This window comes from Equus asinus, chromosome 13 (assembly GCF_041296235.1).
Source record: "Equus asinus isolate D_3611 breed Donkey chromosome 13, EquAss-T2T_v2, whole genome shotgun sequence".
Taxonomy (NCBI): Eukaryota; Metazoa; Chordata; class Mammalia; order Perissodactyla; family Equidae; genus Equus; species Equus asinus.
This window is the reverse complement of record NC_091802.1, coordinates 44,046,876-44,063,795: the sequence shown is the minus strand read 5'-3', so window position 1 is coordinate 44,063,795 and position 16,920 is coordinate 44,046,876. Positions and strand designations below refer to the sequence as shown.

The window sequence follows — 16,920 nt, the reverse complement described above, 5'->3', positions numbered from 1 at the left end:
CAGAATGGCCTACTGTTTGTGTTATATGTGTAGTTAAGTCCAAAAAAGAAACTCTGAGCCCTCTCAGTTCCCTAGAAGTTACAGAGGTGGGGATAAGGATAATTGCCAATAATATAGAGTAAAAAATGTGTATGGTAAAATTCAGAAGATTGCCTTAGTGACAGGAAGTCTGGTCAGAAGTTAGACATGAATGTTTCTTAAATGTTAGTTCCTGCCCAGTTTTGATGTTTTCATGGTGTGAGAAAGTTTTAGATCTGGGTTTAACTCTGATTCTCTACAGTTTTAAAATTTTGCTTCAGTTAAAATGAATATTTGGAGTTTTACAGATGAATGCATTTTATTCCAATTAGTTGCTAATTTGAGGCTTTTTACAGTCAGCTTTTTTCTTTTTTTTTTTTTCAGATTGGCACCTGAGCTGACATTGGTTGGCAGTGTTTTTTTTGTTTGTTGTTTCTTTTTCTCCCCAAAGCCCCCCAGTACGTAGTCATGTATTCTAGTTGTAGGTCCTCCTGGCTCTGCTATGTGGGACGCTGCCTCAGCATGGCTTGATGAGTGGTGCTAGGTCCACACCCGGGATCCAAACCAGCGAAATCCTGGGCCACTGAAGCTGAAGTGCGCAAACTTAACCACTTGGCCATGGGGCCGGTCCCTAGGGTAATTTTTTAATGACTGACTCATTCTCAGTCTAAACTTTCCATATAGGTTGAATTTATTATTGTTATTTTAAAAAAATCTACTATCCTGTCATCCAAACACCTTCACAAAAAGAAACATCATTAATTTAAAATACATACTCTTAGGCCAGCCCCAGTGGCTTAGTGGTTAAGTTTGGCACGCTCCGTTTGAGCAGCCCAGGTTCAGTTCCCGGGTGCAGACCTATACCACTTGTCAGCGGCCTCACTGTGGTGGCTGCTCACATACAAAAAGCAGAAGACTTCAACAAATGTTAGCTCAGAGAAGACAGTGCTGTAAACAGTTGAGGATCAGCCCTCATCTCTTCTCTGTCCTTAGTGAATCCTCATTGGTGTTTATATTTTTTGTTATAATTAGTGCATATAAGTTTGATTTTTATGTTGATTTTTTCATATACCATCATTTCATGTGACCTTTTTGTATATCATCTACAGTATACACATCCAGTTTTGTTATGTGGTATGAGGAGGTAGAGTTTTTTCCAGCTTTTTATAGTTATGAAAAGGGTTAGTATGAACATTGTTGGGCATATTGATTTGTTTTTTCTTTTTGCATCATTTCCGTGGAAATATGAAACCTTTACCTAACAGAGGTGAGAAAGCAATCAATCATAGTATCACCTGTTGACCATTCCCCCTTCACACATATTCTGACCATTACTGCTGTTTCTTCCAACATGGTGAATTTCAAATTGGGGTCAAGCTCTTTGATGCATTCTCAGGGCTTCAAGAGTTTTTTTGGGAATTAAAGGTTTTTTGTGTTTTTATTTTAATCCTCTTTTTTAAATGTGTGTAACTATATTCTGTATACTATAAACTACCTTATAACTGAGAACTGCCCTTGATTCCACTTGCAGAGTTTCCAGGTAGTAATGTTTTAATTGTTATAGGCTATGATTAAGGAATTAAGCTATGAGATGGAATTCGTATAAACATGTAGCCAACAGACACTGTGAGGGAAAGCAGAATATTTTAAATGCAGAACTTGATGGAATAGTTTCACAAGGCAACATAGCATGTTCTCAGATCTCCAGGCCTCCTGAAGGATGTACAACTGTTAATATTACCCACGAGGAATGAGATTCTCCCAGGCAAGAGAAACTTAACCTTTGCCATCTTACAGAATTTCTTCAGTATTGGCTCTACCACTCCCCCCTTAGAGACACTGGCTACCTGCTCATCAGGTGTAAGACATGGGTGCAAACCTCCCCCCCCCCCACCAAGTGTGTTCCTAGTCTTTACTGTGAGACTAGGTGAAGCAAAGGCCTTAACATTCTTTGGGCAGACCCAGCTGTCAGGCTTGTCTGTGGGTCATTCCTGTTCCCTTCATTCTGCATTCTGGAGAAATCATTGGCCAGATCTCTCAGTTTTCTAATACTTCAACTGTAATTTCTACTGCTCATATAGTGACTTTTTAAAATTAATGATAACGCTTTTCATTCATATAATCTTGAGTTAATTCTTTTCACTGGATGTACTATCTGCTTACATCTGTCTGAGGATATTAATTATGTTATTCTAAAGTCCTCTTATGCTTTCTCTGTTAACTCTGATTCTTTGGCTGTAAGGTCTTACATTTGTTTTTGTTTTCTGTCCTTATTGGAGCTGGCTTTCTCACGTTGTGTGGTCATTCCCTAATGCGAATCATCTTTGCAGTTGAGATTCTACTGCTTCTGTTCTTCGGCCCCAGGGAACAGGTGAAATGAGCTTCTGGGGCTAAAGGATTCCCCTGAGAATAAGGAAGAGGTGGGAGGTGCTTTCTGGGGGCTAGTCAGGGAGTGCATGCCTTCCTCCAGGGTCTGGGACCTTGCCCCCTTTCTAACACCAGATGCATTCCTGGAGGAAGACCACCTTTGCTGTCTGGTCCAAGGAGGAAAGATACGGCAGCACGCTGCAGGCTCCTTCTCCTGCAGCATCCCAACTATTCCCCCTGTGGGTAACCCAGGGCATTTCTTGTGGGGAAGCATTTGTGGCGCTGCTCCCACGCTTTGAGCTAAGGTTGTGACTTTTACATTATCTCATTTCTGTCATTCTTAGGGATTTTGGTGGAAGGGTGGAGACTTGGCATGTTTCAGTCTGCCAACTTGAAATAGCACAATTTCTTAGGAAAACAATTTTGTGCCCCTATAATATCCAAGAGAAAGTCAGGCACGTTTATGTCAGGATAAAGTACAAGAATCTTCAAAGCAGCATTGTTTGTAATAACTAAGAACTAGAAAAATCTTAGTATCCACCAGCAGTCAAATGAATATATAAGATGTGGTATAGTCATATAATGGAATACTATTCATTAGGAACAACGCATGCCACATAAATAATCTTAAATTTTCTGGTAACCACTTAAAGATGAAACAGCTGAAATAAATGTTAATATATTTTATTTAACCCTTATGTCCAAAATATTATCATTTCAACATGTAATCGGTATATACATTATTAATAAGATATTCTACATTTTTTTCATACTGAGTCTTCAAAATATCCAAGCTATTGTCCTTTCTACATGTAATCAGTATAAAAATGGTTAATGAGAGAGTTTACATTCTTTTTTCCATACTAACTCTTTGAAATCTCAATTTGTTTGCTAAATTTTTATCAGAAATACTTGATCTGTATTTAGATTTCATAAAATTTACAGTTGAAACAGTAACATCACATACCCAAGTTTTTGGAAGCATGCTTAAAGGTTTTCTAGTAATTGCATGGAGTATCAGTTTTTAAATTTAAATTTTAAGTAATTAAAATGTGCTAAATTAAAAATTCAGCTCCTCAGTCACATTAGCTACTTTCAAGTACTCAGTAGCCACAAATAGCTGGACGTGCAACACCAGGCATTGAAATGAACCAACCTCAGCTACATGCAACAATACTGTTTACAAAATAATGCTGAATGAAAGACGCAACATACAAAATAATACATGTGATTTCCTTCATATAAGTTCAAGAAGAGGCAAGACTAAACTGTGTTGTTTATGGCTGACCTATAATAGGTAAAGCTGTACTGAAAAAGCAAGGGAATTATTAAAGTCAGAATAGTGGTTACCTCCAGGGAGTAAGAGAAAGGGTTGTGATTGGAAAAGGGCACACTGGGGTCTTCTGGGATGCTAGCAATGTTCTTTCTTGACATGATTGGTGTTACATGGGTATTTTCTTTATAATTATTAAACTGAACATTTATGTGCATCTTATGCACATTTTAGTTCTCAAAAGTAATTTTGTGTGTGTGTGTATGAGGAATATTGGCCCCGAGCTAACATCTGTTGCCAATCCTCCTCTTTTTGCTTGGGGAAGATTGTCACTGAGCTAACATCTGTGCCAGTCTTCCTCCATTTTGTACATGGGACAGCATGGCTTGATGAGCAGTGTGTAGGTCTGCACCTGGGATACAAACCTGCGAACCCCAGGCCACCGAAGCAGGGCACACAAACTTCACCACTATGGCACTGAGCCGGCCCCTCAAAGATTTTTGTTTAATGGGGGAAAAAATCAAATGGCTTCACTTGCAGCCCTGATATAGTTCTGTATGAGGCTTCCATAATAAGATTTGGGAAAAGAGAGGAGGAAATGGCCGTTCTGCCAATGTTGGTACCACCCAGAGTTGGGCTATAACAGACTTTGTGATCTAGAGAGTAGGCATTAAATATACAATTTGGGGGGAAGAGTGGGTAGGGGTGTGTGTGTGTTTGTGTGTGACGGAGAGAGATGGACATAAAGGAGGACACGAGAAGAGAGGTCTGAATGAAAACAGAGCAGAGATCACCATCCCTAAATTAAATAAGAAATAGGGTATTTAAGTGGCACCATTACCCAGGTTTCCCCCACATATAGGAGTTAATCCTATGTGGTAAATAGTTGTAGTTATTTTGCATTTTGATCCAGAAATAACCTTTTTATTTTTCAGAATTCTCAGTGAAAATTTTTTGAGCGAATTACATAAGGATTCATTTGAAGGCCTGCTATCCCTCCAATATTTGTAAGTTAGTTAATTACATTTATTTCTGAGATTTTAGTTACATAATCTCTAAGATAAATAAGGGGTTCAAATTAGGTAATCTCTATAATTTCTTCCAGCAATAAAATTCTACAATTCTGTAAGTCTGTGAAGGGCCCCAGCCTATCTCTAGCATTAAATACCTCGGATGCATTTTTGTTTTTTAATTATATAGACAAGGTATAGATAGGAAAAAGCCCTTCCATTATAGAGGAAAAGTGATAATGAAGTCTGAGCAATTATAGATACGCATATGAACCTTGTTATATAAGAGTTTATATTTGCTATTATTAGTGCTATCAAGTGGATTCCACTGACCCTGCTAGTATTTGAAATACCTGTGGCATAGCTTTCAGCATCACAGCAACACACAGCAGCCACAATATGACAACTGACAGACGGGTGGTGTGGTTCCCTAACCGGGAAATGAACCCAGGCTGCGGCAGTGAGAGCACTGAATCTTAGCCACTAGACCACCAGTGCTGGCTCCAAGTGCTCACATACCATCTGCTTATATTTATATTTCACTTATGACCCATAGATCAAATCTGGCCCATGGTCCATTTTTATACAGCCTGTAAGTTAAGAATAGTTCTTACATTTTTAAAGGGCTGCAAAAGAAAAAAGCAAAGAAGAATATGCAACAGAGACCGTATGCGGCCTGCAAAGCCTAAAATATTTGCTATCTGGTTTTTACAAAAAAGTTTGAAAAACTTGATTTAATGAGGGGAATTAAAGTCAACCTCAAATTGTCACCTAAAGGACAAAAAAAACTTACATTAATTTGAATGCCATTAACCCAAAATTTTTTGATAATTTAATCTCAATTAAATTAACATTTAAATATGAAATACTTAACTAAGCAGATGAATTATGTAAACAATGTTGTCAGGAACTTATTAAGTTACCAAGAGAACAGACTGATGTTAAGGATGGCAGTGCAGGAATCGTTATACCAATACTTAAAAAAGATGTTTAAAATGATGGTTAAGTGGTATTTAAAAATGTTGACACTAAATAAGCATATCAGAAATGCCCCTGACTTTACTAACTACAAAATAAAAATCTCTCCAGCCTTGTTGTCAAGGAGAAAATGCTTGCCTAGTATTTCTGTTAACTTAGAGATAAGGAGATACTTTGTTCTTTGCTGTAAAAGCTCAAGTTCCATCCTTTGTCCATGGCATCCAGAGCTGTATATGTCATTAATTCATATTAAGCTAATTAATGATGCTCTTTAGCAAGTAGATTAGTCTTATAAATGTGGAAGGCTTAGGGCAAGTGGGTATGAAGAGCCTCACTTGACACTGAAAATAGTCTTTTGAATTGTCAAAGCTTCCAAGCCTTGGGGGACAACCACTTTTGTACTGGTCTTCTTGGGTACCTTACACAGTTTGGAGAAAAACAAATGAGATAACTGCTCAATGGATTAGGCCCTTCGTTACTTCTACTATGAAATACTTTGTAAGCTAATTATTTCATGTTAGCATAGATATTCTCATTCATTTTTAAAAAAATGCCAATCATTAAGAAAGCTAAAGAAGACTATGCCAAGCACGGCGCCTAGTATTGTAGGCACAGAGATGGGCAAGACAGGGTTCCTGTCCTTCCAGTAACTCATAATCTCACAGGAAAAATAAATTTATAAGCTCAAACCACAATGCACAAGCACTAAATGGATGACAAAGTGTTGGAGAGGCACAGAAGAGGGAGCCAGGAAGTAATAAAACTACAGCCCTTTTAGAACAGTCATTTTCCTCCTTCTACTCACTCCCCAGCTGTTTGTTTATTTTATAAATATTTGAGTTTGTTTTATGTCCATGCATCTCTTAAACATGGTAGACAACGCAGGTGAGCAAGTCTGAGTCCATACTTTCAAGGAGTTTATGCTCAGAGGAAATGGAATGCAAAAATAACTAATCTAAAGGAGAAATAGAAATGGGCAATGAGAGGTATAAATTGTTTTTGGAGCACAGAAGGAAAAAAGACTTCATGTTGGATCAGGGAAGATGTTGCAAGAGCAGTGCTGTTTGAACAGGACCTTGAAGGGCCACTGGATATCATCAGGCAGACATCTTGGGAAGAGTAAGCTTGGAAAAGGAGAGTGGGAGAAAGGCAAAACACAGGAGCGTAGCTTGAGCGCCTGTAGAGTGCAAGTAGGGAGAGTAGGAGATTAAAGCAAGATCTCCTAGGGCTTTCAACGCCAAGCCAAGGATAGCATGCCAGGCTACCATGTCATCACAGCAGTGCTCTAGGATAAGCTTTAACCTGCAACAGAATCACTTGGAGGGCTTGTTAAAACACAAGCCCCATCCCCACAGTTCTACTAAATCAGTCCATCCAGAGGCAGGCTGAGAATTTGTATCTTCAATAAGTTCTCAGTAATGCTGGTATTTGAGAACCACTTCTGGAGAGTCAACCTGGTGACTGTGTGCAGAATGGATTAGAAAGAGAGAGACTAGAGATGGAAACACCAGTCAGAAGACCGGTATACCCATCCAGGTGAAAAGTGGGGGACTAAGCTGGATTCAATGGAAATAAGAGAGTCAGCTATAGTCAAGAGTGGGTGTTTTCAAATAAAAATCCAGTACCATGTTGTTTTCTGTTGTCCCACCACTGTACAACTGAAGCAGTTAAATTCATGGCGTGTTAGGGCAATATAAAGCCAAAAATGAATTTCTATTAATATGATAGAAAGTATAATTCTGAATTAGTTCAAAGTTGTGTATTAATTAGAGGAGTAACTTCTTTCAAGTTATGTGAAAGAGTATCTTTTATTTCTTCTGGTATTTAATTGACCTAGAAAAACAAACTAAACCAGAAGGTGTGTAATTGTGAGAATATTCCTTTTAAGATTAGAAGTGATAATTATATATATGGAGATGAAAACTTTGAGCTCATAATCTAGAGCTCAAATGATGAGACTACTAAGGTCATCTAATCAATTCTTATGCTCTCAGGGATGATTACCTCCAGAATCTGTCAAGATCTATAGTTGTATATGTTATTTAAGAAGATCATGAAGGTGAGACTCTTATGAGAGTTGAGGGCAGGGTTAGGAGCTCTGGAAGGTTCCAATAGCAATTCCTAAGGTTTAGAGTTTAGACAGAAGCTCCTTATTCAATATCACCATTCTAACCTCTACTAGTTGTTCCTACTAATGAGATATCTAATAGCTAATTGAGGCAATATTTTCCTTTTACTTTTCCTAGAGATTTATCCTGCAATAAAATACAATCTATTGAAAGACGTACATTTGAACCACTACCTTTTTTGCAGTTTATGTAAGTTACAAATATAACTTCATTATATTTGGAATTTTTATAAAACTTAATTGTAAACCTCTTTGTTATTCATTTTGAAATATGGTTAAAATTTTACTAGTAGAAAGCTACTAAAACTGTGTAGCAAATCTTTTTGTCTCTATCAAAGATTAGTGTGAGAATTATTACACAGATCAGAGAGATTCCTTCTAGAACAGTGGTTCTCAACCAGGGTAATTTTGCACCTGGTGCATTTGGCAACATCTGGAGACATTTTTGGTTGTCAGAACTGTAGATGCACTACTGGCATCTAGTAGGCAGAGGCCAGAGAGGCTCCTCAACATCCTACGATGCACAGGACAGCCCCCCATAACAAAGAATTATCCAGTCCATAATGTCAATAGTGTTGAAGTCGTGAAATCTTTTTCTAGGGAAATAAAGTTCACGTAACACAAGTATTTATTGAGCACTTACTATTTTGTGTTTAATGCACCACATGTAGAAACATGAAAGTATAAATTATAAGCAAAAAATCCACAGGGAGATTTCTAATATGGAGGAAGTATTGAGGTTACAATTCATCATATATAAATTAGAATCACTGCCAAAGGATAAAAGTTCTGAAAGACTATCTTTTTCTCTTCTTCTTTTGCTTGTGTCTTTTTTTGTAGAAATCTTGGTTGCAATTTACTCACAGAACTGAGCTTTGGAACGTTTCAGGCCTGGCATGGAATGCAGTTTTTACACAAGTTGTAAGTGAAGTAGAAGATGAATACATGTAAAAACTATGTGTAAAAACATCATACAGTTATTGGCTAGCTGGGTGTAAGCCCAGGATGACCTCTGACGAGCACGTCTTAGGATCCATTGATTTTTTTCCAAATGAGGAAACTATGGTACAAAGAGGCTGAGAGACTTGGCTAACTCACGTGTGCCACACTGCTTCCTTAGTACCAGACTCTGGCATGGGCGATAAAAGGCACCAAGCAAATAACACTCAAATTAGCACTGTCATGGGATTCCCAATGACGCTGCTCTGTCTGATATGGGAATGGTCCTTGAAATTGCACTTTTGAATTTAACTTTGATTCCTGCTCACATGCAAAGTTCCCAACTGCTTACATGTATGCAACAGAGAGCTGCAGAGAATTAAATTCAGCACTAAGTTCTCCAGGGAGCAAAACATGTGGGTGCTTCCTCAGCCATCAGCTTCTTTTAAATGGTAAAACAGAAAGAATCCCTGAAAACCTGCATGGGGCACTTCTCTCCCCGGTCACCCAGAACATAATATTTTAAAAAGTACATACCTCTGAACTGAATTACCTGTCGGCTTTAGGAACCTTTGCGGTATGGAAAAAGGTGTGTTAAGCTGTAGTGTGAAAAATATTCATAAAGGAAATACATTGCTATAGCCTAATTCCATATCCTTTCTTTCCTGACTACTCTTCAATAAGAAGTATGGGTTTTATTCCCTTTCAGCTTGAAAATTCTGTGACTTCTCTGTGACACAAGCAAATCCTGGTGGTTAGGTTCAGTGGGCTGAAGGGGATTTTAGACTCAAGGTGAAGATCGTCCTCTGAACATGACTTTGGAAAAGCCTGTCTTACCTGTCTCGTGGGTCAGAAATCCAGTTTCACACAGTTCATTTCGGGTTGGATGAAGATGTTCAGGGTGTGTCTGGAGCTGATTTCACAGTTCCTACAGATGCCCATCTGTTTCGGCCTCCCGTCTCCGCTCATGAATTTGCCGATACCTAACTTGGGAAAAGGACACTAAGGGTCAGTTTTTCTTTTGCCAGCGCACCAAAGAGCAGACTCATTAGGTCCCTCCACCAAGAGGTTTTAGTGGCGTCAATACAATGTCTTAAACGCACCACCTTTACCAAGCATTTTATGACGCTGAGAGTCCCGTGTAAGAATCTGTCTCACTATACGTAGGTAGGCCACACGGGGAAAAAACTGTGGAATCACAGTTGATAAAATTAATGAATTCACTCAAAAACACTCACCAAGTGCCATACCCACTGTGTGTCAGGACCGTACTAAGTGCTGGGGATACAAAGAAGAATAGGACAGGGACTTTGTCCCCAAGAAACTTTCAGACTAGAAGGAGGAAGATGGACATTGTTGGGAAAACATACAAGAGCCATGCTAGCATGTATGCAGCAGGGTAATGAGGTAGAGGGTGACGAAGTAGGGAACGGGTGGTGAATTAGAAAAGATTCATAATGGAGGAGGCACCGGCTGGTTTATGTTGAGTTTCTGTGCTCATCTTAAAATGACAGAAAAAGGTAATGAAACAATTAGAGCTAGCTGGTGTTGGAAATAAGTTAATACTCATATCTTGTGATTTGAATAGAGCTATCCTCCTAAAACTAACTCACAGTTACTGTCGAAAGATTGTCACAATATAGTGAGCCTGTGTTGGGGGCTGCACTCCTTCTTTGTTCTTTTTTTTTTAAGGATTGGCACCTGGGCTAACAACTGTTGCCAATCTTTTTTTTTTTTTCTACTTTATCTCCCCTAAACCCCCTCTGTACATAGTTGTATATCTTAGTTGCAGGTCCTTCTAGTTGTGGGATGTGGGACGCCGCCTCCACGTGGCCTGACGAGCTGCACCATGTCCGCGCCCAGGATCCGAACCCTTGGCCGCAGCAGCACAGCGCGCGAACTTAACCTCTCGGCCACGGAGCGGCCCCTCCTTCTTTGTTCTAATAGACAGAGCTGATTTGCTTCAGGAAACATTTCCCGTAGTGAGATGTAAACTTTACTGCATCTCTTTCCAAAAGCAAGTTGCCAAGGGCAGATGCCACCTCTCGAGTTGTCGTTTTATTACCTATGTGACATTACTGGGGTGTTTATAAGTTGAGACAGTATTTTTCCCTGTGTTACATAAGTTTGTAAAAAGGCCCCAGGTGAGGCGGATTTATCATGAATTGAATGAAGCTTAAGCCTCAGGGCTCCTCGCTTTCATAGGCCCCTTCCAAGGCCTTGGGAGGGGCCTTAGCAATTTTCGTATTCATAATTTTGTGTGTTTTTATTAGACAGATTTCCCAAGGTAGATGAGGTTTAGGTCCCACAAAACCTTGATTCACCCACGGGTTTCAGGTAATTACAACTCAATAAGTTTCTTAACTGAAGCCTCTGTGTTATTGACAAACACGAGTGAACAAGTTAGCAGCATGGTAAAGGATCTATTTTGAATCCGAAATCCACCCCAAAGATGTGCCAAGAGCTGATTGATAAAGTACCGCTTTTTTGAATGGTAGTAATAATCATATCTCTTTCTGATAAAATCAGGAATGAAATATATTATGGAAAACCAGCAGTGGTTGATAATCATAAGTATTAAGTATACTTTTTTTTTTCCCTGACTTTAAAGTGCTTCTCCTTCCTTCACCTACACAGGTCCAGACTGACGGCTTATTTTAAAAAGTTCTTTTAGTCACTTTGCTGGTTCTAACAATATAAGTTCCATGACTTCAGAGAATGAAGGACTGTACGTGTCGAAAGGCTGTACCTCATTCAGGTAGAGCACGTTCACATGCTGGCTTGTCTGTGGTACATCAGTATTGTGCCAAGAACACAAGCACTAAGAGAGAATGAGAGGAAAATCCAAACCTTGTTCCTGCTGAAGTATTTACCCCACTGTTAAGAATATCAGTGAGATAGGTGGGGCCTCACCATGAAGGCAGACTGAGCCGTGGTCACAGAGCCGCCCTAATGCTCCCGCAGTCAGCTAGCATCGGTTTCCTTTAGATAGCTGTGGACACACAGAAGTTTACACACTTCAAGCTTTTGTCATCACTTTTTGGTATGTGCTGGAAGCCTGGCAGCTTTTTCTCAGATTGAGAAAGGCATAAACATTAAATATGAAAACAACTACTCAGGTCTGTCCGTTGGGGTAATTAAGGGTATCTGTTTTATTTGTAATAGTTCAGAAGTTTTGAGGTTGTCACACCCAGCAACTGCTGTCCTCTTCTTCTCCCAGCCACATCTTACTCTTCCCAGCTGTATAACAAGGTATCTTCCTTCTCTCGGAAACATAGTTGTTTTTCTCCTGCCCCATAATATTTCTTTAATCCCTACATTTCTTTAATAGTATGTTTATTAGTGTGTCCCAGACACTATACTAAGTGCTTGTACTTATACAGGTAAGATAGCATGGCTACAGCTCTTAGACTAGTTCTTGGCACATGGTAAATGCTCAGTACATGTTACCTCACTCTATATCTCATTTTCATTTTCCCAGCAACTCTTGTGATGTAGATATTATTATCCTCATTTTGGGGATGAGGAAATTGAAACTCAGAGACATTGGATAACTTGCCTAGGTTCACACTGTTAATAAATGGCAAAACTGCTTACGAGATTTTTCAAGTAATTTTCTAAGCAGCTCTGCGTTCCCTTATAATAGGAGCTGGATGATGACAGCTTGGCTTTTTGTGCATTGTATCTGGAAGTTGGTTTCTAACTTAAATAGACCCTCTAGAACAGAGAGATCCTTTTCCCTGTGAAAATGCCCTCTTCTGGTGCTGCTGGCCCTGCCACCTCTGGGCATCCCCAGGGTTTCTGCTCACTGTCCTGAGCAGATGTGACCTCATTACTGCTGAGCACCTGCTCTCTGCCCAGTCTTATGCCAGGTGCTTTGCATGTGCTCTTTTATTTAGTCCTCAAACTGCTTTATGAAGTAAATGGGACTAAGTAGGACTCAGAGATGTTCATGACTCAAGTCACTTCACCAGAAAGCGATAGCCAGACTTCAAACCTAGGTCTGCCTGATTCCAGGGCCCTTGCTTCTTCCACTGTTCCTCACTGCCAGGGACTTTTCAAGGCTATTCTCAGAACTTTGATTAAAATATAGATTCACCATTTCAAATTCTTTAGACTTCGCCCCCTGAGAAAGTGTTTACGTGACGCAGTTAGAGGTATTGTACTGAGGAGCTTCACGTTGGGAGTCGTGTTCTCATGGCTCGTGGATCTTGCACCTGAATAAAGGAAAGGGGTTGCTCCATCCCCAAGTACTTTGAACATAGTGCAACAGGATTTAGGTTTCTCTGCTTATTTCTTTGACTGCCTTCCTCCAAAGAACCAGTTTTCCCTGCCATCCTTGGGATTCTAGCTTAGACAGTTTGGGAGTTTGTCTTATTTTAAATTTATTTTCACTGCCTGCTTTGAACATTCTTTCAGCTAAAGCTGTTAGGATTACAGTACATTCAGGACAGTGATGACATGCTTCAGTCCCCACTTCTTCTCTGTCGCCTCTGTTAATAGAAAGGAAACGTAGCCCATCTATCTGGACCTGTATAGAAGAATTTGGAGGAAAAAAAAAAAAACTGGTAAGAAATATTCCCTTTTTTGGGGAACTACCTTGAATCTGTCCCATTATTCTACAGCAAAAAGCTTATGCAAAAATATTTGTTTTCCTCTTCAAATAAGATATTTTTTAAATCATTTTAAACAATATTTCTTAAACTTTGACTTTGAGACAGTCTTTAAGGCTAGTAAAAACTGTTGCCATGTTTTACTCCTGTAAAGACAAGCCCATGAATATTAAAAAGGCAATGGACTATGAGTCAACACACCTTTTCTCTGTAAAATGAGGGAATTGAACCAAAATGGAAACGATCTCTAGTGCAATGTCCACTGTGAATCTAAAACCATTCATATTGCGGTTTGTGGAGAAACAGTTGCTGTAGAGTCTCCCAGATCTGAGCTGTTGAGTCAGTTCTCACTCCTTCTCTCCCTTGCCCAGGCACAACCTTGGTGAAGAAAAGACTGCCCTGCAGACAGGAGGAGGAAATAGGATCATTTAGGGTGGCCCTGTATTTGGATTTCGCTAGGGATAAAGGCAAGGATATTAATCTCAGTTGGAGAAGGGCTGCCTAGTTAAGAGGAAACGCTGAGCCGATGGGTACAAGGCCATGGATGAGCTGCTAAGAAAGAGTGAAGGAGTAGAGAGCTGAGATAATTTTGGAGGGAGGATCACAAACTTTGCTAAGTTGTTTTGGCTGCATATCGCTTTATAGTCCTTCTTATTGCCTGGGGGCAAAGTGGGCAGGGGAAGACGCAGAGGTGGAGGAGCTTACTTGCACAGAGCCGACCGGCTCTCATAGGTTTTTTGTAATGCCAAAGAAATTTTTTTCAAAGCAAGGAATATTCAGAGCCTCAAAGTTTGAGGAACTGTGCTTAACCAGACATGTGACACTCATAGTCTTTCTCTTCATAACAGTATCTTACTAAATATTAACTCGTGGTACGAATCAAACAAGTTAATGGTACTAAAAAGATCTAGAAGAATGGGCTAGAATAGGAAGAATAGGGGAGTTCCCACGGCAAGAACATACTGCGTGGCTCCCAGCCTCGCCACTACCTCCCTCTGACCTTGGTCACGGAAGAGTCGGAGTCTTCGCCCCTCTTTTCTCCATCCAGCAACATGTTTGGTCTTCTGGCAACTGGTGCTCTATATATTACAACATGGTTCTTTTTCTTTAATTGAGCTATAATCCACATAACATAAAATGTAACATTATAAAGTATGTGATTCGATGGTGTTTAGTATATATACAGGGTTGTAGAACAATCACCACTGTCTAATTCCAGGACATAATTCCCAAGAAGAAATGCTGTGCCTGTTAGCTGTGACTCCCTCCATCCCCCTCCTCCCAGGCCCTGGCAACTACTACTTTCTTTCTGTCCATACAGATTTGCCTATTCTGGACATTTCATATAAATGAAACACAATATGTAGCCTTTTGTGTGCCTGGCTTTCACACAGCATGTTGTTTTCAAGGTTCATCCATGTTGTAGCATGTATCAGTACTCCCTTCCTTTTTAAGGCTGAATAATATTCTGTTATATAGATATACCACATTTTGTTCATCCATTCATCAGTTAATGGACATTTGAGTTGTTTCCATTTTTTGGTTGTTAAGAATAATGCTGCTATGAACATTCACGTACAAGTTTTTCTGTAGACGTGTTTTTAATTTTCTTGGGTGCATACCTCACAGTGGAATTGCTGGGTCACATGGTAACTCTATGTTTAACTTTTTTGAGGAACTGCCAAAACTTCTATTTCTTAGAAGACAATATAGGAATAAATCTTTATGACCTTGGATTAGGCAATGGTTTCTTAGATATGACATCAAAAGCATAAACAACCAAAGGGAAAATAGATAAATTGGACTTTATAAAAATTAAAAACTTTTGTGCTTCAAAGGACACTAATAAGAAAGTGAAAGACAATTCATAAAATGGGAGAAAACATTTGCAAAATATACATCTGATAAAGGTCTAGTATCCAGAATATCCAGAATATATAAAGAACTCTTACATTCAGGTATTTGATCCATTTCACTTTAATTTTTATATATGATGTCAAGTGTAGGAGTCCAACTTCATTATTTTGCTTATGGATATACAAGTGTCCCAGCACCATCTGATAATACTGTTGTTTCCACATTGAATTGTTTTGGCACCCTTGTTGAAAGTCAATAGACTGTAAATGTGAAGGTTTATTTCTGGACTGTCAATTCTGTTCCATTGATTCATGTCTGTGTTTATATGTGTCAGTGCCACACTGTGATTGCTGTAGCTTTGAATTGGGTTTTGAAACTAGGACGAGTGAGTCCCCGCTCTTTGTCCTTCTTTATTAAGAGTATTTTGGCTATTCTGAGTCCCTTGAATTGTCATATGAATTTTAGAATTAGCTTGCCAGTTTCTGGAAAGAAGTCAGTGGAGAATTTGATATGGATTGTGCTGAAGCTATAGATCTATTTGGGGAGTAGTGCCATTTTAACAATATTGTCTTCTGATCCATGAACATGGCAGATCTTTCCATTTATTTAGATCTTGTTTAATTTCTTTCAACAATATTTTGTAGCTTTCAGTGTATGAGTTTTACACTTGTTTGGTTAAAATTTTTTCTAAGCATTTTGCTCTTTTTGTTGCTGTTATACATGGAATTGCTTTCTTAATTTTTAGATTACTCATTGCTAGTGTATAGAAACATAGCTGATTTTTGCATGTTGATCTTGTATTCTGTCACCTTGCTGAACTCATTTATTAGCGCTGATAGTTTTTTTTCTAGATTCCCAGGAATATGTCTCATGGTCTTCCAGTTTCCCAGGAATATGGTGGAGCAGTTCAGAGTCTCTAAGGACATCTCATTCCTCAGCTTTTCTTTTTAAGTTTTTGGTTAGGCTATTTTTAGCCTTAGTTGTTCTCCATTGTCTCATGCAGCTGCCATGTTAAAACATTTACCTGCAATTGTTTTTTCAAAAATGCCCCCTGAGGAGGGGCTAGCACCAGGCAGCTCTCAGTCAGGTCAAAGATAAGCCTTTCAAGTGAGGTCTTCCCAGGTACCACCAGACAGTAAAATCATGGCAGTTTTTTGGGAAAGAGGCTTTGGAGGCGCTCCAGCTCCACTCTGCTCCTTCTTGTACCAGGGATGTGGACTTTTTCAAGGCTACCACTGGGAGGGAGAACACAGGCCTAGGACAAGTTAAAGCAACACAGATCTCACTGATCTTACAGAAATTAATCAGTTTTTCTTGAGTAAATGTCCCCTGGGTTGCCGTAAGCCCACTGGTTAAATTTCCAGAGTTCTGGAAAAGGTGATTCTGACAATTGTTGCCAGTTTTTCTGTTGCTTTTATGGAAGGGTGAATTTTCAGGTGTCCTCACTCCACCATTTGCACTGAGTTGCCTACAACATGGTTTTAAATCTGTAAAGTCTCAATGACCATAGGCTCACTAAGTATTTAATCATGAGAGATAATTAGGAAAAGGAATACAAAGAAAATGTAATTTTCATAGAGGCTCTCCCAAATGGGATGAAGTTCGATGATGAAGTTTGAAAAGGTATTTCTATATTTAGTGCTCTCAAAATTAAGATAAAGTAACAGCTATTTTAAACCCCTTTTCTTCATACAGGTTAAACACAGTCTTTGGAGTCAGAACTGAGTTCAAATTCCA

At 39.2% G+C, this 16,920-nt stretch overlaps 2 protein-coding genes across 6 annotated transcripts in view; both read left to right on the top strand.

Annotated features, from left to right (window-relative positions):
* The window catches only part of LOC106836484 (leucine-rich repeat-containing protein 37A3-like), a 41,651-nt gene that overhangs the window by 8,915 nt on the left and 15,816 nt on the right, over positions 1 to 16,920 (top strand). The window contains exons 3-5 of one of the 3 annotated variants that reach the window (XM_014849416.3): positions 4,594 to 4,665; positions 7,893 to 7,964; positions 8,615 to 8,695. In XM_014849416.3, coding sequence (XP_014704902.3) covers positions 4,594 to 4,665; positions 7,893 to 7,964; positions 8,615 to 8,695 — 225 coding nt within the window. The remainder of the gene's footprint in view (positions 1 to 4,593; positions 4,666 to 7,892; positions 7,965 to 8,614; positions 8,696 to 16,920) is intronic. The other 2 variants (XM_014849417.3, XM_070483403.1) reach the window with 2 other exon arrangements.
* The window catches only part of RDM1 (RAD52 motif containing 1), a 36,136-nt gene that overhangs the window by 17,491 nt on the left and 1,725 nt on the right, over positions 1 to 16,920 (top strand). Inside the window, exon 7 of one of the 3 annotated variants that reach the window (XM_070483404.1) lies at positions 4,594 to 4,660. The exons of 1 other annotated variant lie outside the window; for it this stretch is intronic. The gene's annotated coding sequence lies outside the window, so the exon portion shown is untranslated. Of the gene's footprint in view, positions 1 to 402; positions 540 to 4,593; positions 4,661 to 16,920 lie in introns of those variants that run through there. One more of the 3 variants, XM_070483405.1, reaches the window with a different exon arrangement.